General features: G+C 42.6%; 1 protein-coding gene across 1 annotated transcript in view; it reads right to left on the bottom strand.

The window, feature by feature from the left end:
• CD109 (CD109 molecule) overlaps positions 1-10,013 on the bottom strand; it is an 89,357-nt gene extending 79,344 nt beyond the window's left edge. The window contains 4 exon segments of the mRNA XM_076333079.1: positions 9,076-9,236; positions 9,585-9,682; positions 9,685-9,761; positions 9,764-10,013. Of these exon segments, the coding sequence (XP_076189194.1) occupies positions 9,076-9,236; positions 9,585-9,682; positions 9,685-9,761; positions 9,764-10,013 (586 nt within the window).
• Positions 10,014-25,657: the final 15,644 nt, after the last annotated feature.

Genomic DNA, 25,657 nt, shown 5'->3' with positions numbered 1-25,657 from the left:
AGGGTAATAACCAGGTACATAGCACACTTCTCCTGACACTTCACCCCAATTCCTCCCATCTCTCCTCAAATGCTTTCCAGAATGTAGAAGATTCTCCCAGGGTCAAACCAAAAGTCTCTTTAGCCCAAGGTCCCATCTCCAGCAATGGTCAAGGACAGATATCTGAACAGCGTAAAAACAGAACAAGTACACAGTGACCTTTCCTTGGATACTCTTCCCAGCCTATGCAATCGGAGGCTTGGAGCTGAAAAGCCAAAATTAGTGTCTTTATACTGGACCAGCCCTTGATAGACTTTTGTCTCATGAATTTGTGCAATCACATTTTCAATCCACCACACCTGGGACACGGAGTTCCACAATTTATTTCCATCACATGTGAAGGCCCACCTTCTTCTGTCTGGTTTGAACTTGTCTCCTAACAGATCTCCAATCTTTCCCTCTGCTCTCCCTGGAATTTCCCCAGTTAGTTCACAGCCTCCAAGAGGAATGCCCCAAATCAGGCACAGCATTCCCCAGGACGCCTAATTAGAGCTGTGAAGATTACTAGAATACTTTCTGATAGCTTACAGAAAACATTTCTGTGTATACATTTGAGTACAGCGTTTGCCTTCTTTTTTGAGCACCACAGTATTACTTACAAGCTTTCACCTTTTGGTACCTTTAAACCACCACCCACTCCCGCCACACACACCCTTTTCTGCAGGACTGCTGCCTCAGCTTGTTCCCCATCCAGTAAACGCACGCTCTTTTATTCCTCAACAAGAGCAGAATTATGCAGTTGCCCTAGTGAATCACACTCATTTTTCCCCTAATCATTTCCTGTATTGCCAAAATGAGTTCAAAATCTAATCCTTCCTCCCAGCATCCTTGCCACCCCTTCACTAATCCAACCCTTTTTCATCCATGTCAATCATACTGAACAATACAATGGGGCAACCCATTTCCAGTTTAAGAGTGAACCACTTAGACCTACTTTGTGAATATTATTTTCCATCCAGCCACAAATGTATTTAATGAGTTCCATGCTGTCCCCACTTCCCCAGCTGACTTGTCAGATTGCTGCGCCAGACTAACAAAAGCCTTACTAAAGTCAAAATATAACAATATCCCACTTCTTCTTCACCTACAACCCCTGCCAGCCTATGGTGGAACACGTTTTATTTGCAGGTTTTCAATCTTCCGGAAACTCTCTTCTTCACTCATGCTTTCAAAACTTCACTAGCAGTTTTAAAATTATTTCAGTCAATTCCCTAATTATGCTACAGGCAATTTTGTCAGGCCTAAACATCTACTTTGCCAAAGTAGTCTTTAACCTATTCCTCCCCTTTCATTGCCTTAATTCTTAACCTTTTTCCATGGCAGTTAGTTGATCCTCTTAGTGAAGACTGAATACTTACTGCCTCTCAGCATCACTGACCAATGCCCTTCTCAGAGTGAGTAGCAAGCCACATCCTTTTCTAGCTTTCTTGCTACCAATATGATATTTAAAAATTCTGCCTTATTATCCTTCACATTCTTTCCTACTCACAGTTTGGCCTTTCCAGTTTTGTCCTTTCTTACCCATGCAACTCCTTTAAGCTCGATGTAATCTGATCTCATTTTCAGTTTATACAGACAGTTTTCCTTTTTTCTGTTGTTTTTTGGCCAGTTATAAGATTGTGTTTAGTTACTTTATTTCTTACCCTTCTGCTATGTTAGGGTAATGTGTACTTATCCCTTTAATATGAATCCTTCAAAAGCTCTCTCCCTTTGCTTCCCTTCCTTGTTGTTTCTGATAGCATCTTACCTCCCAATTCCTGTTGTTTATTGGCATCACTTTACACACACACACACACCCCCAGATTCACAGCCTTTACTTTGTTTTTCTCTCTCCTCCCTTTCCTAAAAGCTGCAAAGCCCCTCCATTTCACAGTAGCAACAGGGAACCCCACACTGGCACATGTAATATTCCCTCCTCTGTAAGAGTTGCCCCACTGCCACCATTTCTGCTATGAGTGAATTATTCCACCCTTCTCAAGGTACTGTGAAACAGCCTGTAGCGCTTGATCTGCCACACTCTCCTTGGCTGGATATCAGTGAAGAAAATGGTGACCAGAACGACCTCACGTACAAACACGTAAGCCTTGAGCAACAGGACTCTCTCCCTCAAATCTCAAACAGCATCCAATCAATAAGATAAAGCTCAAGTACTGGATGGGTTTGCTACTTCCATTTTTCTGCAAACTACTTAACGGGCCTGTTAGCAGGATGGATTCAACAACAGGCACAGAAACCTGGGTTTTTTTTCTTATATGTACTCCAGCAATACAAAAGCCCATTAGAGAGTGCCCTCTTCTCTACTAGCTCCCTTGTCTCTGGATCCAGCCCCAACATCTCCTTCCCCAAAATTTTTCCTTCATTCTGATTTTGCATAGGTTATCTGTATGTGCTGACTATTTGACAACTTCTTTTTCATGAGGCACTGTTACACATATGCTTGGAGGTGGAGGTTATGGATGCAAAATCATGGGACTCCTGCTCTCTCGCTGTTTGGCTTTTTAGGCATTGATGCAGAGTTAGGCAGAAAGGAACTGTCCCACTGAACTGCCGCAAAACCCTTTACCCCACAGATTTTCAGCATAGATTTTGTGGTCACCAATGAGTCAGTCATTTTATTCTGAAATAAGGTGCAGAGGCAACTCAAGATTAACAAAAGGGACTGGCATACTTAGGCCATTCATTCCCATTTAGCTGTTACTTTACAACTTACTATTCCTAGTGTTTTTCACTGTTTCACGTACTAACATGGTCAGAACCATATTATTAAGTATGCAAAACATGCCTTCTGGTAAAAGCAGATTTTCCATTGTCTATATGGATGATCACTACATGTCTGAGCTTGACAGATGTTCTCACAAACTCTATCATGTTTTGTAAATCCTAGCTGAGTATTTACCACACTGTAGCTCAGTAACCTCTGTTAACAAGTACTTTTACTCCTCTCTAGAAGTACAGAAAAGCAATGCAAATTAATTCACACATACAAGTAATTTACAGGGAACCCAAACTACGCATGCTATTGTAAACCAGATTCTTCAGTTCACAAAGTAGTTCTCACTCACCATGCCTTAAATACATTATGTTGTGCCTTAAATACCAGAAGCTCTAACTAAGTCTTATTCTTAAGAATTAAAAACATTCACAGAGTCGGGTAAAAGATGACACCTCATTACACATGAAAGCTTTTCTTAAAACTAATTTGTTTTTTCAACTTACATGCTACTTATTCTTTCCAAATCATTCTAGCACCAACAAGGAAAACAGACTTTTCAGAAGCTCTCGCAATTAAGGTATAAGGTTTCTCATACACTAACACACACTGCAGTGTCTGGGTAGCAAACCCTGTAAGACAACACTTCTTGCCAATTCAAACTACATCTTTCCTGATCAATGACTGGATAAATATGCATGGCAAGAGTCACCCTTCACTGTAATCACTGAAAATCAAGCCATTCATGCATAAAACTTAACTTGCCTGTCTGTTATTCCCATCATTTTTTTGTTGTTGTCCCAGAAAACCCAACAGCTCAAATTGCACATAAGACATTATCTTCTGCAGTCATTTTCAACCAGGGCGAGGATCTTTCTGATACTGCATCTCCACAGAAAATGTGTCAAGGCTTGATACGGTGCAAAGAAACAGCTTTAGTTAGTGCTTTGTGTTTTTCTGGAGTCCGCTGTAGACATTGGAGACCTATTCTCTCCTGCTGACGCACTGACTTTTTTTTTTTGGTTGTGCTTGCTCACACAAAGTTTACCTGTAGCAGCAATATCCTGTTTGCAGACATTCAGTTGGTCTGTTTTAACTACATTTAATCTAATTAACTTAATTTCTGTACCAAAACATTGGTCTTAAACAATCTCCCTTGCGACAGTACATTTGGATTCTGGAATATTGAGCCAAGCTCAAAATATCAGCGCTTCTTTAAATGCATGTGCATGCACACTTTCTTCCTCACTCCAAAGAATACAAACTAGCCACTTATTAATAAATATATTTCTTTTCCCTTTGTTGTATGAAAAGCACAATAAAGATGTGAACCAACATCCACTGCTAAAGCCTTTCTCTAATGGACAATTTCCCAAGAATCACTCAGATCTCAAAATTCCACTTCCAGTAACATAAAAACTGAATGTTTCATCAACCATCAGAGGGCAAGTACTCTATTTCTTATATAAAGCAAGAGTTATATTATATAAAGAAAAAATAACTGTGCCTCTAATTCAACAAGATCCTTTTACAGAGCTGACTCAGAAATTTAGACCAGTACACATACCATACTGAACTGATGCTGGAGAACCAGAGCACATCCTTAGCTTTAAGCAACTGCAGATGCACTTTGCCAGACAGGTATGTAATAGCTCTTACGCTTAGGTACTCAGCAGAACTTGGCCCGCAAGATTAAATGGCACTAAAAAATGGTGTCCTCAGCCTGTCCTCTGTCCCCAGCATCCAATTCCCAACTCTGTGCCCATCTCAGTTCCATCAGCACAAATGTTTGCATACCAAACCAGGGAACCTGTCTGCCTAAAAAAATATTTAACAAAATAAAAACTTTATTTTTCAGTCAGATCAGTTTCTCAAAGCAGTTAATGCCCTGCTTTTGCTGTCACCATTCAAGGAAAAATACAAAAATACAAAGCATAATTGAGCCAGCTTAGGCAACAGTGCCACTGAATTTGCAGCCTATCCAAGGTAGGCGATCAGTTCCAGCTTTCTGGATGTTCAGCATAGTCAACAACTTCAGCTACACCATGCCTCCCTTAATACTTATTTTGCATAGACACATGGCAATAAAAGTCACCAAACTCTTGCGCATCAGAGGAACAGTAATACCACTGTATTAGCCACTCTGTGTAACCTAATGGGCCCAAGTGACAGATAAAGCAACATTTTCTGGGCACTAATATATGCAGCAATGATGTCATTTAAAGAAGATTTTGTGCGCCTGGAGATATGTTTGGGTTTTTTCCTGCAACTGCAACAGCTGGCCTAATAAAACCTCCCCCAGTCTTCCTTCAGTGGTATTCTTAGACTAACACAGCTACAACAATATCACTACATATTTTATCTTAAGGCTGTTTTGTTCTTCAGTGAAGAATTTAAAGCTTTAGTATCTTATTCGGACAAACTGCTTTCTCTCTAACAAACTGCTTTCTCTCTGAGTAACTCTATTCACAACTGATCCACTCCTGTAGCACCTTCGGGTATACGCCTTCAACACTACATCCTCTGTTACAGGGCAGTTCCCTTGCTCCAGGCCCATAACAGTTTTGCTTACATGTTTGTTCACAAAGAACAAATGACTAACAAATTATATAACTTGACTGTAAAGAATGGATGGCCACGTACTAAATTTGAAGATTTTTGCAAGAGGAAATACACTGCATGCTCAGCACGTTGTTTTTTTTTTTTTTTGCTGTTCCATTTATCAAGTAAAAAAGCATGGAAAATTCAAATATATATTTAAAAGACAGGAAAAAGATTAAAAATTAACAATAAATCCATGCACTTCAAGTAATGCACTACAGCATTTCTCCTTTTCCCTCACTGTATCCAGTCTGATAGCGTCATACCTGTTCCTGATCACCCCCCATTCCCTCTAACTTCAGCAACTCCCAGTGTCAAGCATTGTTCTGTGTGCTGTGCAGATAGAGAAATCCACATATTTTCACATGCTTGGAATTACCAGTTGGTTGTCTGCTTTTTAATGTTGGAAAGGACAACAATAGACAGGTTGAAACTCATGCAAGGCTCACTGAACTCATAGAATCATAGAATCATAGAATCATTAAGGTTGGAAAAGACCTCTAAGATCATCGAGTCCAATCATCGACCCAACACCACCATGCCCACTAAACCATGTCCCTAAGTGCCTCATCTACATGTCTTTTAAATACTTCCAGGGATGGGGACTCAACCACTTCCCTGGGCAGCCTCTTCCAATGTTTAAACACTCTTTCAGTAAAGAAATTTTTTCTCGTGTCCAATCTAAACCTCCCCTGGCGCAACTTGAGGCCATTTCCTCTCGTCCTATCGCTTGTTACTTGGGAGAAGAGACCGACACCCACCTCGCTACAACCTCCTTTCAGGTAGTTATAGAGAGCGATGAGGCCTCCCCTCAGCCTCCTTTTCTCCAGGCTAAACAACCCCAGTTCCCTCAGCCGCTCCTCATAAGACTTGCTCTCCAGACCCCTCACCAGCCTCGTTGCCCTTCTCTGGACATGCTCCAGCACCTCAACGTCCTTCTTGTAGTGAGGGGCCCAAAACTGAACACAGTATTCGAGGTGCGGCCTCACCAGGGCCGAGTACAGGGGCACGATCACTTCCCTACTCCTGCTGGCCACACTAGTTCTGATACAGGCCAGGATGCCATTGGCCTTCTTGGCCGCCTGGGCACACTGCCGGCTCATGTTCAGCCGGCTGTCGACCAACACCCCCAGGTTCTTTTCCGACAGGCAGCTTTCCAGCCACTCTTCCCCAAGCCTGTAGCGCTGCATGGGGTTGTTGTGGCCAAAGTGCAGGACCCGGCACTTGGCCTTGTTGAACCTCATACAACCATCGATCCAGCCTGTCCAGGTCCCTCTGCAGAGCCTTCCTACCCTCGAGCAGATCAACGCTCCCGCCCAACTTAGTGTCGTCTGCAAACTTACTGAGGGTGCACTCGATCCCCTCACCCAGATCATTGATAAAGATACTGAACAAGACCGGTCCCAAAACTGAGCCCTGGGGAACACTGCTCGTGACTGGCCGCCAACTGGATTGAACTCCATTCACCACCACTCTCTGGGCCCGGCCGTCCAGCCAGTTTTTGACCCAGCGCAGAGTACACCTGTCTAAGCCGTGAGCCGCCAGCTTCTCTAGGAGAATGCTGTGGGAGACAGTGTCAAAGGCCTTACTGAAGTCCAGGTAGACCACATCCACAGCCTTTCCCTCATCCACTAGGCGGGTCACCTGGTCATAGAAGGAGATCAGGTTGGTCAAGCAGGACCTGCCTCTCATGAACCCGTGCTGGCTGGGCCTGATCCCCTGGTTGTGCCGCTCATGCCTTGTGAGCGCCCTCAAGATGAACCGCTCCATAATCTTCCCCGGCACCGAGGTCAGGCTGACAGGCCTGTAGTTCCCCGGATCCTCCTTCCGGCCCTTCTTGTGGATGGACGTCACATTGGCAAGCCTCCAGTCGTCTGGGACCTCCCCCATTAACCAGGAACCTCCCCTGTTAACCAGGACATTAAGCAGAACAGAAGCAGGAAATAAAAGCCAGTATAGTTAGAGGAAGAAAAGGAGAAGACAGTTTTTCTTTTAAAAACAATAAATCAGTTGGTTTGGCTTTGTTTTGTGTTTGTTTTTGTATCAAAATACTGCCAGGAAAGGTCTGAGGAGGAATTGTGAACTTAAAAGGGCAAGCTTACTACTAATAGCATAATAAATACATCGAAGTTATTTTCTCCACAGAATAAGAATGTTCCTTTATCCACTGCTGAATCCTCCGCTATGTCTAGTCCAATAGGCTCGGTCTGTACTTTTGAATAAGCAAAATCTAAATATGGCATGTAGTGTGTTATGGAGATTTAAGATTAAGGACCATAGGCATGACAGCCAGTCTGTTTTACTTGCATGCAGATTTTAGGTGCTAGCAAATCATGTGTGTTGTGATGTATCAAGGGTTAGATTTGGACACTAACAGATCAGGTGTATAAATTCGATTTAAATCAGGAAGGAACACTTAGATTAATTTTTTTTAATCAGCCATAGCACTACAGGAAATTTGCCTCAGGTTTATGCTTTTACATTGGCTGCTGAAGGACATATACCTGGTAACAATATAAAATTAGAGTGGATAAACAATACCCAACCTGAAGTAAAACATACCAATGCATAGTTCTGGAAAACTTTTTCAGAATATTTGAAATAGCAAGAAGAGTTTTGAACAGATACGCTTTTCTGCATCATGAGGCTGTGAATTTTTTGATCTGGTCAAATGCACTCCATCACACTCAAAGCCTCAGTCTTCTCTACAGGTTGTGAAGAGAGGTGGGCTTTCATGAAGGCTTTGAAATGAAGGTGTGATGCTTCCAATTAAGGCATCTACATTAACTATATGACATTAATAGAAAAGTTAGTTGACACCAACAAGAAGAAAGTGCATTATAGCAGGGTAGATTTTTCTAGGACCTCATACTGCCCCCAGACTCTCTACTTTTGACAAATAAAAAGCTAGAGTTCGGGTGTCATTTATATTGCCTCATACTAAGAGCAGTTTGAAAGCTGGATTATCCAGACAAAATATTTTCTTTCTCATACGGGCAAATCTCAGGCAGGACATCTTCTGTTCCCAGCTGGCCTTTATGAAAAGGAGCAGTGACCAGGATATCTCAGTTCTCCAACTACTCAGAACTGCCACCACATCCTCTACTGCTGCCCAGGGGGCATGCATTAAATCAGCCTGCTCTAAGGTTTACTTATCTTCAACCTGTCCCGCAATTCAGTTCTTGATCCTTAAAAATTTCTGTTTCCGCAAATGCACAGAGCTTCCAAGTAATGGTGTCTGACACAGTCATCTCCACCTTCCTCAGGTCCTCCCTTTCTTAGGGCATGAGAAGCAGTCAGCTCCAAATGCTTTATCACCTTGTTTGTTCCACCCTTATCATTATCCTACTTGCTTCCACGTTGCGCCTTAACAAGCCGACCAGTGAGCACCTCTTCCTCTACTTCCTTCAGTGGCCCCATTACATTGACCAGAGTACTTCCTGGCTCCTCAGAAACCCCACATCCATCACACTTCGCTACTATCTGATTATTTTCAGAGTTTACAATGAGTTAGCACACCCATGCAACCACTCGCTATCCAGCTCAGTCGCCCACCTGCACACAGAGCCAGCGGAGTACAAGATTATTTTCCCATCAGTGACTCCTACTTGGTAAAATAAAGTTCCTATTTTAGTACCATTTAGAAGCTGTGTATTTTGGGAGCAACAAAATATTTGTGGGAGACGGCAAATCTAAATCCTTCCAGGCCAACTCCATGCTCTTACCTTTCTCAAAGACCATTTCCCCGCTCAAGATGGTCTTGTTATCTCTGATCACTTCTCCCCTTACAGTGACCCGTGCTGGGCTGTCCGGCAGCAGAGCTACCCCAACAGTCACGTTTGCTCCAGGCCTGATGTTCCAGGGAACTGCCACCAGGAACGTAGGTCTGGAAAATCCAAACGGGCAGAGGGAGAAAGGCCAGGGAGTGAAATACAAAAAAGTAACAGCGTCCACATAATAACGTACGATACGCGTTGCAAAGCTCTTCTGTTGCACTCCGCTGCGGAGGCTGGAGGTGATGCTCACTCTCCAGGCGCTACCCAGCGCGCCCAGGGTTCGCAGGACGGAGAGGAGGCAGCGCTGCTCTGCCCGCTTTCCGGACAGGCTGCCGGGCGGGCGCCGGGGCGCCCCCGGGGAAGCGCCCCGCTGCCCCGCGCAGCCTCCCGCCGGGCGGGGAGGGGAGGCGCGGCGCCCCGCGCACCCGCCCGCCCCCGGCCCACCCGGCCCCACGTACCCGGCCGCCGCGGAGCTGCAGAGGAGGAGGAGGAGGAGGAGGAGGAGGCGGACAGCGCCGCGGGTCCGCGCCATGGCGCTCCGTGCGCGCTGCTCCTCGGCCGTGCTGCCCGCAGCCCGGTGGGTCCGCCGCTGTGCGCAGGGCCGGGGCCGGGACCGGGGCCGGGCGGGAGGCGCCTTCGCGGGCGGGGGAGGGAAGGGAGAGGCCGCCGCTGCCCCAGCGCCAGGCACGCTCCGCTGGCGGCAGCCGCATGAGCACCCCGGGGGCGTTCCCGAGGCCGGCCTCGGGGGGAGCGGGGGAGGCAGCCAAGCAGCGAGATACGTGCATATACACATCCACATCCACGGGTGCATTTCTGCTCTCTCGCACCCCACGTCTTCGGGCAGATGCAGCTGGGGAGCGGGTGGGATTCTCAGACGAACACAACATCTTACAAAATAAACACCGAGAGTAACGTTTTCTGCCTGTAGCACCGGGCCGAGTGGCAGTCTGTTGTCGGGAACTGCCCGTTTATCGATAAGGCTTTGTGCTGCAGAGACTTGGAGAGACTTGGAGAGCCCGCCGATGCACTCTGGCACGGGGCTCGGGCTCGGAGGCAAGTCGGGAACGGTCCTGGGACTGAACGGGGAGAACGATGCTGGCAGAAATTCAAGGCGCCTCATAGCTACTTAAACGTGAACCGATTGGTAATGTAGCTCTGTCTGGACTGTCCTCTGTGCCCAACATCTGCAAAATAAGGTCATGTCTGCATATGCATCTTAACCCACTTTCAGAGTCCAAAAAGTGCACTGAAGCAGCTTGGGTGAGATTCTGCTCCTTTAGCGTGTTCATTATAACTGTGTAGACTAGACACGTCTAACGATGTTTTGATTCATCTGAATTCTTTCATCCCTGCACAAGTCTAATACATTTAGAAATGCCACCCAGTTCTTGAAGTCTGCCTCTTCAGAAGTGCTGGGCTGGCATCTTCTGCATTGTGTTATGCAGACAAAATACAGTCAGTTATAGCCCTGAATAGAATCATCATGTTTTGTTCTTATGAAAATCAGATATGAACAGTAAACGTATGTAAACACTGTGCTCTGACAGTATCCCAGGCAGTCATGCAGTCTTGTCACATCTTTTAAATTCGCTGTTGTACATTTTCATACCTCTGCTGACCCTTTTTGGAGCGCCAGTCTTTGTAATGACAGGAGAGAGGCCACCTCTGTAGACTAAGGAAGGGGTGATATTACAGCAACCACAGCTGATGCCTGGAAGGTCAGTCTTGGCAGCTCCTCAGCTGCAAAAGGTGCATGATGAGGCAAAGTTTGGGAGATGTTTGCTGTTGTTACTTGTAAGTCCTCAACTCATTGCTGTGAGAAACAGGCAGGGAAAATGAACAGTCACTGCCACTCCTTTTCTTGGAGATGGTGGGAAAAAGTGCTTACAAGTACTGCTGCATCCCAAGCACCCCAGCCTCGGATGGTAAAGTTATTCATAGTACACATTTCTCCAGTCTCTGGCACTGAGCCCAACCAGTACTCCACCATACCTGTCAGTACTAATCAGCTCTCTTAGTCTCCAAAACAAGGTGGCCACATCCAAACTTCCTATTGGGTATGGTCCATGCTAACCCCCAAACCGCACCGCAAATTGTTCAAGAGAGCACTTGCTGCCCAGGGCAAAACCATGCCAAGGTCACCTTGAGGGTAGAAACAATCAACTTCCAGTCCCAAGAACATTTGCTGGCACTGTTTAATTCATTAGCATGGATGTAGCCCAAAAGTCTGTTAGTGAAAGTGCTTCCAAATGTCACAGATTTTGGCCAGTTGTGCAACAGTATTGTGGACTTCCATCTTCCCTTTTTTTTCCTAAGGGCTTGTTATTTAAAGATACTTTGGTATATGTATATGTATTTGATCTCTTCTATAAAAATACCAATAAAGAAATCTGGCAGCAGGAAGTAAGAGAAGAAATGGATTATTAATATTAGGATTTCATCTATCTTGAATAGCTTTATCACTGATAAGAAATGGATAAACAGAAATTAAGTGTTAGATGCCATTCCATAACAACATGCAAGCTCCATTTCTTACAGGTATATCCATGTACTCAGAGACAGGTTAAATTAATGGAGGACCATCCTACTACTTGGAGATCTCTGAAGCCTGGAGTCCTCTGAACATACCCCCTTCATTCCCTTCCTAATCCAACATGGAGTTTCCTCTGCTGGAGTTATACCACCCTGTAATTCCCTCTGCCTTGTCAGAAGACACTTAAAGCTGCTTTTCATCATTTCATTTCCAAAGAGGATATACTACGCTGTAGGTACATGTAGAGGGTTTTCATGGTTAAACATACCATTTAGGAATCAAATGTGGTACATAAGGATTCAGAAAGTTCCCAGTTAGCAGAAAACTTAAACACATAATAGCTCACTTCAGCCATAATTTTAAGAGTCACTCTAAACAAGGTCTTGGTTTTCCAAAGTGCTCTGCAGCTGCTAATTTTCATTGTAACGTAAGTTGTGATTTCCCCGAAACACCACTTCAACTCCTACATTCTTTTATCAGATGTGGTCCTTCTTTGGTGCCCAAACGACACTCAGTACTGTACCTGGACAGGGAGTAGTTACACTGTGTGATGGTTCCCGTGAGAAAGCCAGCCCCAGGAGCTCCCTCTCCCATTCTCCACTCAGCACCTCCCAGCTCTGCGGCCCACAGCCTTCCCAGCCCTCCTCTGCAGCCTGTGCCATACAGCTTTTTCTAGAGAGAGGTTTACTTCTAACGCAGCTCATTTCAGCGGCCCCATTTGCAACACAGCCCCACAAGTGGCTATCAGCACAGTATGTAGATTGGAAACTGTGGAGTGTGAGCAGATACGAGGTGAAATAAGGAAATTTTAAGCCAACTTCAGCCCTATAGCCAGTGTATGCTATAACTACACCATGTATCTCAAGGCTCCTCTGCACATTCCTCTGCACACAGAGAATAAAAATTACTCAGGAGTAATTGGAAAATAAGCTTATAGAGAATTGGACTAAGCCGCTATCCTATTCACGCTCAATAAGTGTTAAACTATTTGTTCTGTTGGACTTGACTTGTGTGTCTGGTAAGCATAATTTATCATGCAACCTTACTGATTACAGGACTGTTACATTCCCCAGCGCTCTGTTAATCTGCTCATTTCCATTTTTGGTTGTCTACACTAGGGTTTCGTTATGCAGTTACATGTCACTGTTTAGTTTGATCTAGGTCAGACTGGTAACTCAAACAAAAACAAGCAGCACTTCAGTTTGTGCTAAACTGGTCAAATTTAAACTTAGGGGAGCCTAGATTTGAAAAGCTTTTGCATACCCACCAGCTTTTGTTACAGGGCACAAAACATCTTCAGCTAAAAAATACCTGTCCACCAGAACAGACCTATTAAACTGCTAGGAGATCTGTGTTAAACTAAACAAAAAACCTTAGCCAGGATAGACATCATTTTCAAGACCGTAGAAACAACCGTTTGGCAGTGTCTCAGGCCTAAGTAGTGGCTCTGACAAACACCTGAGAGACTAATTTGTGCACAAAACTGGAAGCAGGGAACTGCACAGCAACTTACTGAGATCACCATGTGAGGGAAATTTATTTTGGACCTGACTTCTGCCTATTAGGAATAATTTTGAAAGAGTATAACCTAGCATGAAAGGATTTAATAATCTTCAATTGCTCCAAGCCAGTGAAGTGGATACTCTGGAGACACAATTTGGGAGGTAAAACAGGTTGTCGTTGTGTTTGGCATGCCAACCAGGGAAGCTAGCTGAAAAATCCCTCTGTGTTCAATTTGCACGTTTTAGAGTTAAGCAAGCATTACCAGACTCAAGTTTTACACCCATATGTGATATGTCACCATAATGAAAATTCTACTTTTACCACCTTCACTGCTCCCCGGGAACGTAATTTTGCTAATCCTTCATGGTCTCTTAGAAACAGAGCCTGTAAAGGCTGCAAAAGTCATCTACAGCACTGGCTATGGTCTCAGGCAGCTGACAACTATACTGTTGTCTGTTCCTATACACCTTTGTTTAAGTCTAGCCCAAATATATGTATCAGTATCAGCTGAAATCACATCTTTGAATTGCAGCCTAGGTATACTCTAAGGAAAAATGTGTTTAAGTAAATACAGAGAGCCAGAATGGTTCTTTAATGAGTCTGGAAAGCAACTTCTGCCTTGGTAAGTAAGAAGGATGACAGCACCTAGCAAGCACTACTATTTGTATAAAGATTGGCTAGAAATAAACACATGCACAGCAGGTCTGCTTTTCTCTAATATCACATGTAGAAAACAGTACTGTTTGGTAAATGTAAAAACCTAAGCACTACAATACTTAAAGTACTGGGGAAAATCTTAATAAAAATTATGACAGCAAGGACTTGAATGGTCAATGCTCTGTCCTGCTTTTAGCATTAGACAGTGAACTTGGCTGGTCAGACATTCAGCTGGATTCAGCAGGCATTCAACCAGATTGTGGTGCAAACAAAGCGTGTTTCCATGAAATGAGGCAAATTCAGGGAAATCTGAAGAGCTATATTATGTGGAAATTTGAACTAGAAGATCACTATAGTCTCTTCCAGCACAATATTCTGTCTTTTCAAAAGCTTAGCCGGTTGCCTTATGCATCACTGAACTCAAGGCCTGCAACAAAGCTCATTTAGGGGATGGATAAATCTTTTAATTAATCTCAATAGGCTTTGGATGAGGTCCTAGCAGAAACTATGATTCAGCAGCTCATGGAACTAGAAAAGAAGCAAAAGTCTCTTTTATTACTCATAGTGAGTGGACAAGAATTATAGTGAATACTAAAAACAGGTGGGTGGAAGATCATTCCATGGTAGTAGGAGGGCACATTCCTTGCTTGGATGTAAGCCTGAAGAATTTGCTGGAAAGTACTGACAGGAGCATAGGATATAAAGCTCTCCCAGAAGTTCTCAGTAATAACACTTCTGATGCTGGTTCTCATGATGGAATCTGTCAAAACGTTTTACGCTATGCTGATGAAGGGTGTGCCACACACTGAAACTTGCCCTGAGCTATCAGGGTGGAGTTTCATGAAAATCTGGTCTGCACAGCAATTAATATCTCTTTTCCTAGGACCTGAAGACATCTCTCGATAAATAATGTTATTTGCAAATTCACTTCCAACTTGAACTGTTACTCCAGGCATAGTGGATAGGATTCACCTGGTCAAATGTGGACTCTGTAATCGTCTACAACTAGTTATTTATATTTGCTGGATAGATAATGCAGCGAAGTAGGCACTTTTCAGACCAGATTTATAGGACTCATTAAGATACCAAAGTTTGAATGTGCAGACATTCAAAAGTGGCCTTCTAAATTAATCAAGTGAATCCCATCCTAAAAGTACCAATTTCTATTAAATGTTTAAACAGGGAGTCAAGACAAGTAGTTGAAATATATCTTGTTGTCTCCAGAGCATGTAAGATGACTGTAGCTTAAGTGTCTTCATTAAGTATTCAATGAACCAAACCTAAAGATAGACATTAATTTTGACAAGCTTTGACAGGGTCTGTTTGAAGGTATCAGATTTTGTTTCTATTTGTTCAAAGGCTGGCATAATAACAAGCAAGCAATGTCCAAATAGGAGAAAAGCTTCTTCTTTGTTAATATAGCATAGAAAGAGCTTATTATCTTGAAATTATATGCTTATATTTTCATAATATTTTAATTTTTATTATTAAAATACCTATACAGATTTTAACCATAAGCACAAAAAATTAATGTGATCAAATCTGTAAATATTGTATTATTGCATTATATGCAATATTATATGTGTGCTTTGAAATACCCCAACAAAGTAAAGCACTGTCTTTTAGGAAACACATCAAATGTAGAAGGACATAATGGTTAAGACTTCATGAGGTTTTGAGAGATTCACTTTTAGAAACAAGATTCAGAAAAAAAGGGAATTAAAGAAGGAATGACAAAATTATACTACGGAAAATGTGAAAGTCTGAGGAGCAAATCTACAAATGATACACCTAGGAGTTCCCCTACAGCAAAGATAATCCTCAGTTACCAAGTTCCCTGGCCTTACAGCCCTTTTGAACTGACTGAGCAGTGCAGAAGGACCATAATGGAATGAAAATGAGGACTTTGCCTCCTGTTTTTCCCAGAACAATAGCTCTTGGCAGTTGATGGATCTCACAGAATCATAATGAATTACTGTGAAATGACCCTATGTTCTTGTTGCTGATGTGCTGAAGGTCCTCCAAGGTGCAAGTAAATGCGGTATCCGTAACAGGTTTTTATGTGTAGCTGAATTTTCAGATTTCCTCTGCAGGCATCCTCAAAGTAGACTCTTGGCTTTACAGAAATCAATGGCACTGAAATAATTGCCTTCAATGAGGTCAGCATTCAAAATTGTATCCTCCACCTCACTCAAATCTCTGTAACTTTGATATGAAGAACAGAGTTTTCTTGCATTATTTGCTGCATTTAGCCCCTTAACTTTGATTGATATACTGTATCTTACCTGATACATATGAGTAGAACATTTAGGAAGCAGGTTCACATAATGCCTTTTTTATTGCAAAGTAGAAGCTATGCCTTAATTTTATTTTTAGTATTTTTCTCTGATTGTAAAATGTTCAACCGTACAGTAGTGGCATGTTAAAACATGTACAAACATGCTGTTTTTATGAACGTGAGAGAAGTCAAAAATTTTTACAAATGATGACAGGTTGTCCTCAAAAATCTGTTTTCCTAGGGCAGTATTTTTTACAATTGTGTGTATGAAATTCCATTTACCAAGCTTCATTAATTGTTTTTTCTTAGCCGCCCTTATTCCTTTTGCTCTCTGAGGGTTTTCAAAAGGTCAGTGCAAGCCCTCCTCGTTGCAAATACTGCTGAAACAGCCAAGAAAAACCTTATTTTTATTAAACAATTTAGTGTGCATTAACACTATTTCATTTTAAAGAAGGTGAGAATTCCCTGGGGATCCAATTGTCTTAAACTATAGCCTATAATTAAACTGTAAATTTAAATTACAGCTTTTAAAAAAGGAATTTCTAAATCCAGTCTTTCCATAATGTCATAGAGTAGTGTATCACAGCATTCTGGAGTATGAACATGCGTTCATACATTGTAACTTCACTTTTAATTAAGTACATAAAAACTGGCAGATTTTTTAATGAATGTGTGTTTCTGTGATAGCTATTTACGACATTCATCCACCCATAAAAAAGGGGATGTTAGTACAGCAGTCTGTTTTATAGACCAGTGCATCCCTTGAGGCAGAGGCAGCTTCCTTTCAAAAGCACACTGACCTGAGAGCAATTCATAGTGTAAACAAACCTCATTTCCCACATTTTACACAAAAGTCAGTCAAGGTGTGGAGACAATACCCTAAACCAACAGACTAAAGAGATGCATATTTTAAGTCCTCAGAGAGAGAAGACTAAGGGGGGCCTCCGTGACGCTTTCATAGGAAGAAAATAACGGGTGCTGATCTATGGGAGAAAAGTGTAAAAAGATAATGGTCAGGCATTAAAGTCAATCAAATGAAAATTAGAAGTGAGGCACATACTATCAACAGAGGTTATCTTCCTGAACACACTACCAAAGAAAGCGGTGGCTGCTGCTTCTTTTTATGTCTTCCCATCAAACCTGAATGCCTTTTCAAAAGTCTAAACCAAGCAATTAGGCTAAATAGAGGGGCAACTTGCTGAAATTCTGTACGCCATGACATACAGAAGATCAGACTAGGGGATCTCCAGGCAGCATGGCGAAAATCCATGAGGTTGCTCTTGAGCCGAGGGACCAAAATCATACACAGAGAGATGAACGTATCCCAGAAAGGACAGAGCGGGGATCTGCTCCCAAGGAAATTAAATAGAATTTACAAGAGGGAAACAAAAGCACCTAACAATGGTGGAGACTATACTATTTCACTCCTGGTTTCCTCCATCTTGGCATGTCCAGAAAAGGTCAACACCAGAAAAAAGAAGACAGAATTAGAAGCAGTTGTTAAAATGGAAAGTTTTTGTAGGATGTGATCTCTTGCAGGACAGCTTTTTTTTCTTTCTAAAAATGAAAACCAAACTTTCTGCTTGGAAATTGGTCAAAAGCTAAAATTGTGACCATGCTTAAGTTTAGTTTGTCTTTTTTTAAAATCTAAAAGAAGAAAAAAAATCCTTCACTTTCCAACCAACTCCACTGTGGTATCAAGAAGCAATAGTTACTTAGAGTAGAGGTAGGTAGACATTAATAATGTAGGTAAAACCTCTCAGAACCTCCATTCTATTTTAGATGACATCCATTTGACAATTACATAACATGAGAGTCAACCTCATGTTAGGGAAGTTGTGTCTTACAAAATCAGTTTCTGTAGCAGAAATGAGAGGCTTCTATAGACAGAAGTGATTAAGAATTATTAAAAAAAAAAATACACTCAAACTGTTTATAAAACTTGCACAAAACTTTGTGTTTAGTTTAGACACAGGTAAATACCAGTCATCCCTCCCTGAGGAGTAACTCTTACCACATACTGCCTACAGGAAAGGAGGGAGGGTGAGGAGTCCGATCTCAGTGATTAAGAAGGACCTGAGTAAAGGTTTCATGTTTCAAGTCACCAAATAAGCCCAAGTCTAAATAAACTTAGTCCTTGAGTAATGCCCTTGAGTAATGAGACATTCATTCATGCTATTCAAAAACCAACTGTTTGTTCCATTGCCAACCACCCACAGCAGCAGTCGTGTTTATTTAAATGAAGAGGGTATGGACCCAAGAGCTATATCTTTCCAAACCTTACTAAAGCAACCGAATGTTTGGAAATTGCTGTCATATGTCTGAAATGTGTCCTATATTGGACCACTTTCTAAGGCTTCCTAGCCGTGTTTTTAGGCTAAAGATTCACCCTGTGATTTTTCTGACCACTAACAGCAGTTCTGGGAGTTTCTTCTTTTCTTCTCATTTTGTTCCTTAGCAGTAATTTACTTCGGACATTAAAAAACCCAAACAAACTATATTTAAAACACCTAGTGCGCATGATGTTTTTTACTCCTGAGAGGGGTCACAGGATCACAGGACCACGGGAAAATTCAGGGCAGAGGACTCAGGAGGTCATCTAATCCAGCCTGCTGTTCAAAGCAGGGTGAGCAATGAGGTCAGACAAGGTTACTCGGGGCTTTATCCAGAAAGATCTCGAAAACCTCCAAGGACTGAGACTGCAAAACCTGATGGTTAGATGATACAGAGCTCAGGAGTTTGCAATTACATTCCTTACTATGTCTGAAACAGAGCTGTTAAAATTTTCCAACTGCACTTTATTTATGCTTAGCAGCAATGCTCATACATTTTCATCTTAATTGAAATAATGTAAACCACAACCAGGTTGCTATTTGAATGACTGCAGTAATTACTATTGCCTTGTTTCCCCTTCTCTAGTAAACAGAAATTTTGATAACAGGACAAACATTAACAATTTTGATAACAGGACAAACAGGACAAGCTCTTATACACTGCATAATACAATCAAAATGAGAACTGGTGGTAAGGAAGCAGAGAGTCTGTGATACCGTTTCAGCTCTCTCAGTGAGCTATGGCAGTATGGTATGTGTCGTACACTAGAAAGAGCTCTGAGTGAGCAGGTACAAAGGATTATGTGACAGGCATCAGGCCAGGACTCGATCCAACTGATACTCAACGTGTGTGTGACCAGGCTGTCCCAAGAGTGATCCTGAGCAATGTGGATGTGTTGACACCAACTGAGTCAAGCCAGGGTTTACTCCCTGACATGGGTCGCAAAGAAAGTATAGATAATACTTTATGTTTATCTTGAAAAATTCCAGCCCTTGAGGCTTGATGCTCCCCAGCAAATAGAAGGAAAAATACTTGTAAGGTATTTAAAGAACATATAGAAGTTATGAAAGACTGGAGAAGACTTTTCCATGCTAGCCACAAAGAACAGTTTGCCTGCAGCTATCTGAAGTGTAGGGTAAGACAAAAAATAAACCTCACGAAGAAACTGAGAGTTCGTAAGGGGTGTATTGGCCTACCTAGCTGAGAATTTTTAAGTCTGAATTTAAACATTTATATTACTTTCCAAATCCTGAGGTGGAGAGAGTGACATCTCTAAGTCATACACCAAAATCTTCATGGGATTAACAACTGCAAGATAACCTGGAGAGATGTCCCAGAGAGATGTCCTCCAGCAGGCGAGAACATGGAGCCAGCTTGCAGGAGGGAAAAGACAAGGGCTTTGCAGAGGCTCCACCACTCCACAGCAGGATGAGGCTGAGCTTGCAGCAGGGTGCCAGAGACCCCCACAATGTTGGCACCTCTGAGGGACGGCTGGCTTCCACAGCCAGAGACTTGGATTACATAGCAGCTTCTGCACCCTGCCACCAGTCACCATGCAGCACATCAAAAAGCTACGTAAAGGCTCCTCAGTTGCAAATGACTCATCTGAGAGAGTATGAGCACTGCTGTACAACTAGGTTCAGCTTTTTAGAAGTTAACTGAATGGGATCCACCTCCTTTTCTCCCTCTCCCTCCCTCCCTCTTTCTTTCTCTTCCTTTCCCTCTTTATTTCTCATTTGGTTTGTAATAGTCCTATTGTATTTTTATGTGAAGTTTTTATGTACATCCTCTAGATGTAATAGCTGGGGATAGCTGCCAATATTTGCAAAAGAAAAAGCAGGTTGATTCTGTTATGAAAGTATTACAATTACCATAAATTTAGGCTTAATTTTGGAACAGAGAGTGACAAATTAGAGGCATAATTTTGGGCAACATTGTAACAAATTCCCTTAGTAAAAAGACACCCCATTTACTCTTTCAAAATTCAACATTTTTCAAATCAACATCAAAGGAGAAGTGTCTTTATTGTTGCAAGAAGCTTTGTTTGTTTTTGCTAGGCACACCTAGATACCAAACATCTGAGAATCTTCAGACTTACGTCTTCCTTAGACACCTGCTGGTAAAAACTAGTAAAGCCATTCTCTATTTCCCCAACCAGTCTAAGGGATCTCACACTATCACACACATTTTCAAGTCTCCTAGATCCACTGTTATGCAAGAGACTTCCAGTTATTAAGTACTTAATTCACAGGTTCTTACTTTAACTGGCATATTGTGTTCCTTGAGCATAAAAAAAGCACATCATCCTGTCCTGCGTGATGGGTTCCATCCCGCTTTCTGAGTTCTCTGCAAAAATTATTTACTTAGTTATTGACAAGAGAAACATGTTTTTCAGGATTTCTTACCTATTATGCATAATGCAAGTTTGCATGTATCAGCACTTTTAAGATTAAGTAAAGCTTCTTCGCCACTGGAAATATTTTTAAAAAGTTTTATCATTAACTTTCACTACAGAGTTCACGTTCAAAGAAAGTTAGAAAACACTTAAGTGACAGCTGCAGCATGTTCTTGGGCAGGTCCAGGCTTTGGCAAATCCAGCTACCAATCAAGTTCCCAACAGGCTTTCCTGGCAGGAACAGGACAAAACCCTATTGAGATAACCTGTGAGATACCAGCATCTTTTATTCTTATTGTTCCATCTTTCATGACAGGATAACTCAGATTAATTTTGTTTTGCCACAGATCTGAACAGCCTCAACATTGCAGTATTATAATGCACCACATCATGGGGTGGAAACTCTTGAAGAATCATTCTAACCTGGCACCAGGCAGGTACAAAGACATGGTTTCGCAAGACTGAGCCACACAGCTGAAAGCATAAGTCCAACATTTATGCACACCACTGGAATTCATAAAATACACCCCAAAACCTGTAAATCCCTAATATTTCAGCACCTGACTTTCCACTAGTAAAATGCCTTAAAAGCCAATGTTTCTATGGCTAGGCACATGCACAGGGAGAGGTAAGTCTTCACCAGGGATTCAGAAAAGCATTTCTTCTCAGAGCATGCTTAGTCTAAGACCGTAAAGGCATACCCGTGTCCATAGTATATAATTCAGCTGTGGAACACCTTGCCACAGAGGACTGAATGCCACATGGACACTGAATTTTACATGGGTTCAAAAACAGATGGCATAAATTCTTGGCAGACAAATCTGTCAGGGACTACTGAGTACAGAGGTACCATATCCAGCTCAGGAAGGGCCTGAATCACCAGCCAGTGTATTCAAACATGCAGAGACTATTCAGAGAATGTATCACCCTATGTTTGGTCTGTACACATCCTTCCCACGTCCTTCCCTCAGCATTTGCTATTGACTGCTGTGAGGAACAGGATACTGGGGGAAATGGACCATTGGTCTGATGCACTGTAGCTGTTCATATGTTTCTGTAAGCCCATTGACAAAAGAATTGCACTTCTTAGCGAGCCCTCCGACATCCCTTAGTAGTCCATATATCCACAGCGAAGCATTTAAAGCCATTAACCCAGCAAATACAGAACACATCCACAGGGCTGAGGGGCAGCACTGATGGGGAATCTACTTTTTTCCCTAAGGACATTCATGGCTTCTATACATGAGGGAACAACTATAGTTAAAAAGAAAGAAGATTCCATAAAGCCCCAGTGCATTGTCTTGCCTGAGGTACAGCATTCACTGCAGAGGTAAAACTAAATGCCACTAACAAAGGAGAAATATGACTCCATGTTTCCATGTACAGATGAGTGTCCTGAACAGAGGCCAGCTGTTTAATAGGAAATGTCCAGCATCGTTGCTACTCCCATTTCCTTTAGGAAGAATACCTTTAAGTAAGGGAGTCTAGACATCTAGATTGCCTGTACTTCCAATCTATACTCCCACTGGCTACCACGACACTAAAATTTAAGCAATACAAAGCCTAAGTCGCTTCTCTGAATCTAGTTGAGTTATATTCCCATATAACCCCAGAGGAGTACTTTGTAGAGGATGCAATATGTGCATCCTTTCTTCCATATGGAAGCAATGCTGCTAAGTGAGGAAAGTCCCAAGCTTTCTGCTGTCATGGCCAATGCCAAAAATTGGACTGCATGGAGTGCCTCTGCTAACAAATGATAAGAAAAGCAGGCATGATGAATATCTCCCCTCCCAACATAAACCCCCAGGGAAGAATATCCACAGCAACACGGAGCCCTGAGGCATTTGCAGCAGACAGAATATTTCCAGACAGATTAAAACACATTGTACCGCCAGAGTCACTTAAACCAGTTCTGATTTGGTCAGCATCATCCTATGCATGATTTAGTAATGATTTTGTATTCAGCTTTACAGCAGAAGGAGTGCACAGCTCAAGGCATCCTAATTCTTTTCCTTTTTGATTGATTGTAACTTGCTCTCTTGTGGGAAACCTGAGAAATTTTTTGCTTGGATGCATGTGCATATCTTTTCTTGTCCAAATGATCTGATACCTTAACTTCATATTCTTCCATTTTGCAAATTATCCATCTAAAATATAAATATCCTTGTTAGGCATTTACAACATAAAAATGCTGTATACTGTACTGCGTATAAGGAGACTTAGACAAATTTAAAAGTAGATATTTCAATCTTCACTCATTGAACTCTGCTTATATTACTTCCAGTTATTTAAGAACAACCAGTTGATTCTTACATTGTGAGTATGAGCTGTATTTCTGTGCTCCTTCTGTTTATCTTGAAAAACAAGACTTCAAAAGTTAGATTCTTTAACAGGGCATAAATAAATATGGGTATTTTGTAATACTAATTAAAAAAAGACTGAAAAAAGATGTGGGAACCCTGAAACAGACAACTTCTTTATTATATCCTATAAAACTTCATAACCTGACAGAAGAGACATTATCTCGCTCCGTGAGGAAATGCTGTGACTTAGGTTAGCATCACTGATATATTTTCCCAGGCCACCTTCTTCATCTTCTAAGCAACCCTCAACATTTAGTTGTATAGGTAGTGTTAAACAGTTTAAAATGTGTTCCTACATTATCACAGCCGTATCCTGTCTGCACTGCTGAATGAGTATGACAGCTTGCCCTGAAGAGCCATGGCAGTGGAGGAACAAGGCTGGAGTTTCTCTTAAGACCCAGGCACCATCCAAGGTTTCTTTTTCCAACTGGACTTCAGAGGAAAGAGAGCCATCTGCTGCTCTATACAAGACATGCTGCAGTGTGTCTTTTTAGCTTGATTATATGAAATGTCAGGGTGGGATTTAGGGAAGGAAGTGCAAACCTTTGCGGTTCTCCTCTCTCATGCTGTGGAGCCAGATGACAAGGGAAGTGGGGTGCTGAGCAGTGCTGTCCACCACCTCCCCAGCCTAGCACAGAGCACAGCTGCATCCAGCATTGAAAGTAACCAGGGCAAAAGTGTTTGAATACAAACAACAGTCCTTTTTAGAAATAAAAATAAATAGTCAGAAAATACTTCAAATGCTTCACCTCAGGACTGCATCACAAGTATGACACAGAGCCTGGCAGAGCAGAGCATAGGCAACAACCAGCATTGCCTGGTAGGCTGGCCAGAGGTAAACCACACCTGTTTCCATACAGCGATACACAAAGCCTCCAGGGAATAATGAATGATGTTCTTATCTGCTGTGACAAAGGTCAATGCTCCTCACACACTCCTAAATCTGTATTTATGAGTGTCACCTTTTGACTCTGGGGCTGCAGCCTCGCAATCAAGCTGCTTTTGGTGCAGTGTGTTGCTAAGCAAGGAAGATTCACTCACCAGTGAGGGTCTGCAAGATCCAAGAGGGAGGCAGCAGGGCAGAGAAATCCACGTTCCTTACTATTGCAAGGTTTGTTGGCATTATCCCATACTGAGAGTGTAGGCAGATTTAAGATACAACTTGCCTTGGTGAGAAGAAATAAGAGAGAGGTAAAAAAAAGGGGAAGCCTAGGAAAAGCTTTGTCTATCGCTCCAGTCCCTGAAGTCCCCCATCCTCCATGTGTTATGATAGGAGCAGTCTAGGGAGAGCTTGGGATTCAGCTTATGAATGGAAGTGACCATACTCATGACCCTGTGGAGCACATTGGTCCTAGCCTGTATGCCCACAGACTTCCTTCCTCATGGGCTGGGTGCTAGCACACTGGGGTCTCTCTCTGGTGGTATGTACAGAAAGGCCAAGAAGAGTACAGCATGTGTGAAATGCAAAGCTAAAGTCTTCGAGTACTACAAACCAAATCTCCACTTCTCATAAAATGTTGCAAAATATGTTTGATGTGTGCTTTGTCAGAATAAAGCAATTGGTTTTCCTTCTGTAATTTTGGCTGAGTTCCAGGTAAGTTTGCCTCACAGAAGACACTCTTAGGCTAAATTTCAGAACCAGAACAGAAGTCCTGGTTTGCTTCACATGTTCACATAGATGTAATACTCTATGACTGGCACACAGCCGCAGGCATTCTATTCATACTTGCAAACTCAGTGTATCTACCTTGTGTAAAACAATATAGCTGAATATGCTGCCAGGAATCTTTTACATTCTTCCATTTTCCAGTAGGCAAAGTTTTCCCAGCAGTTATTTACATATCGGTATGATGGCATGGGCATCTAGCAAAGCCAAGGGTTTCAGCGGATGACCGGCGGGATCGTCAAAATGACTCAGCACTCAGCCCTGGCAAGGGCACTGATGAGCAGAGGTAGGCTCCTCTGTAAAAGCCTGTAAAACTTAAAGACCTCTACCCTGTTGCTAGCTTTGACTGAGGTTGAAAACCACTGATTCCGAGAGGAAAAGCTCTGTTACATATGCTATGATGCTTATTCATTTGTATCGGTGCATTTTAAGGCCTCACTCCAGGAATCGGGCACGGTGCATGCACATGGAATAAAAAGGTCCTGTGCCGCAGATACTGTAATTTATTGTTATAATGCTGCTCAAGCACCTGAGCATTTTAGTGGTTACAGAGAAACCCAACACCCGCACTGCGAGTCTTCCCCAGTTCGGATATGGCTGCCACAGTTCACCGGCACCGAGAAGCCGCTCGCCTTCGCTCACGCACAGCCATGCGTGGTCGCCGTACCACGGCCGCCCGCCGCCGTGCCACGGAGCCCTCAACCTGTGGTGTTCCTCTGCCCTGGCGCTCCTTTGCGGCATGCAGCCTGAAGGGTCTGGATCAGCGCAAAGCTCGAAACACATTCACAGCCGCCACCTCCCC

This window comes from Aptenodytes patagonicus, chromosome 3, assembly GCF_965638725.1.
Source record: "Aptenodytes patagonicus chromosome 3, bAptPat1.pri.cur, whole genome shotgun sequence".
In the NCBI taxonomy this organism is placed as follows: domain Eukaryota; kingdom Metazoa; phylum Chordata; class Aves; order Sphenisciformes; family Spheniscidae; genus Aptenodytes; species Aptenodytes patagonicus.
Note: the sequence above shows the minus strand (reverse complement) of the source record. Positions and strands in the feature narration are given on the sequence as shown.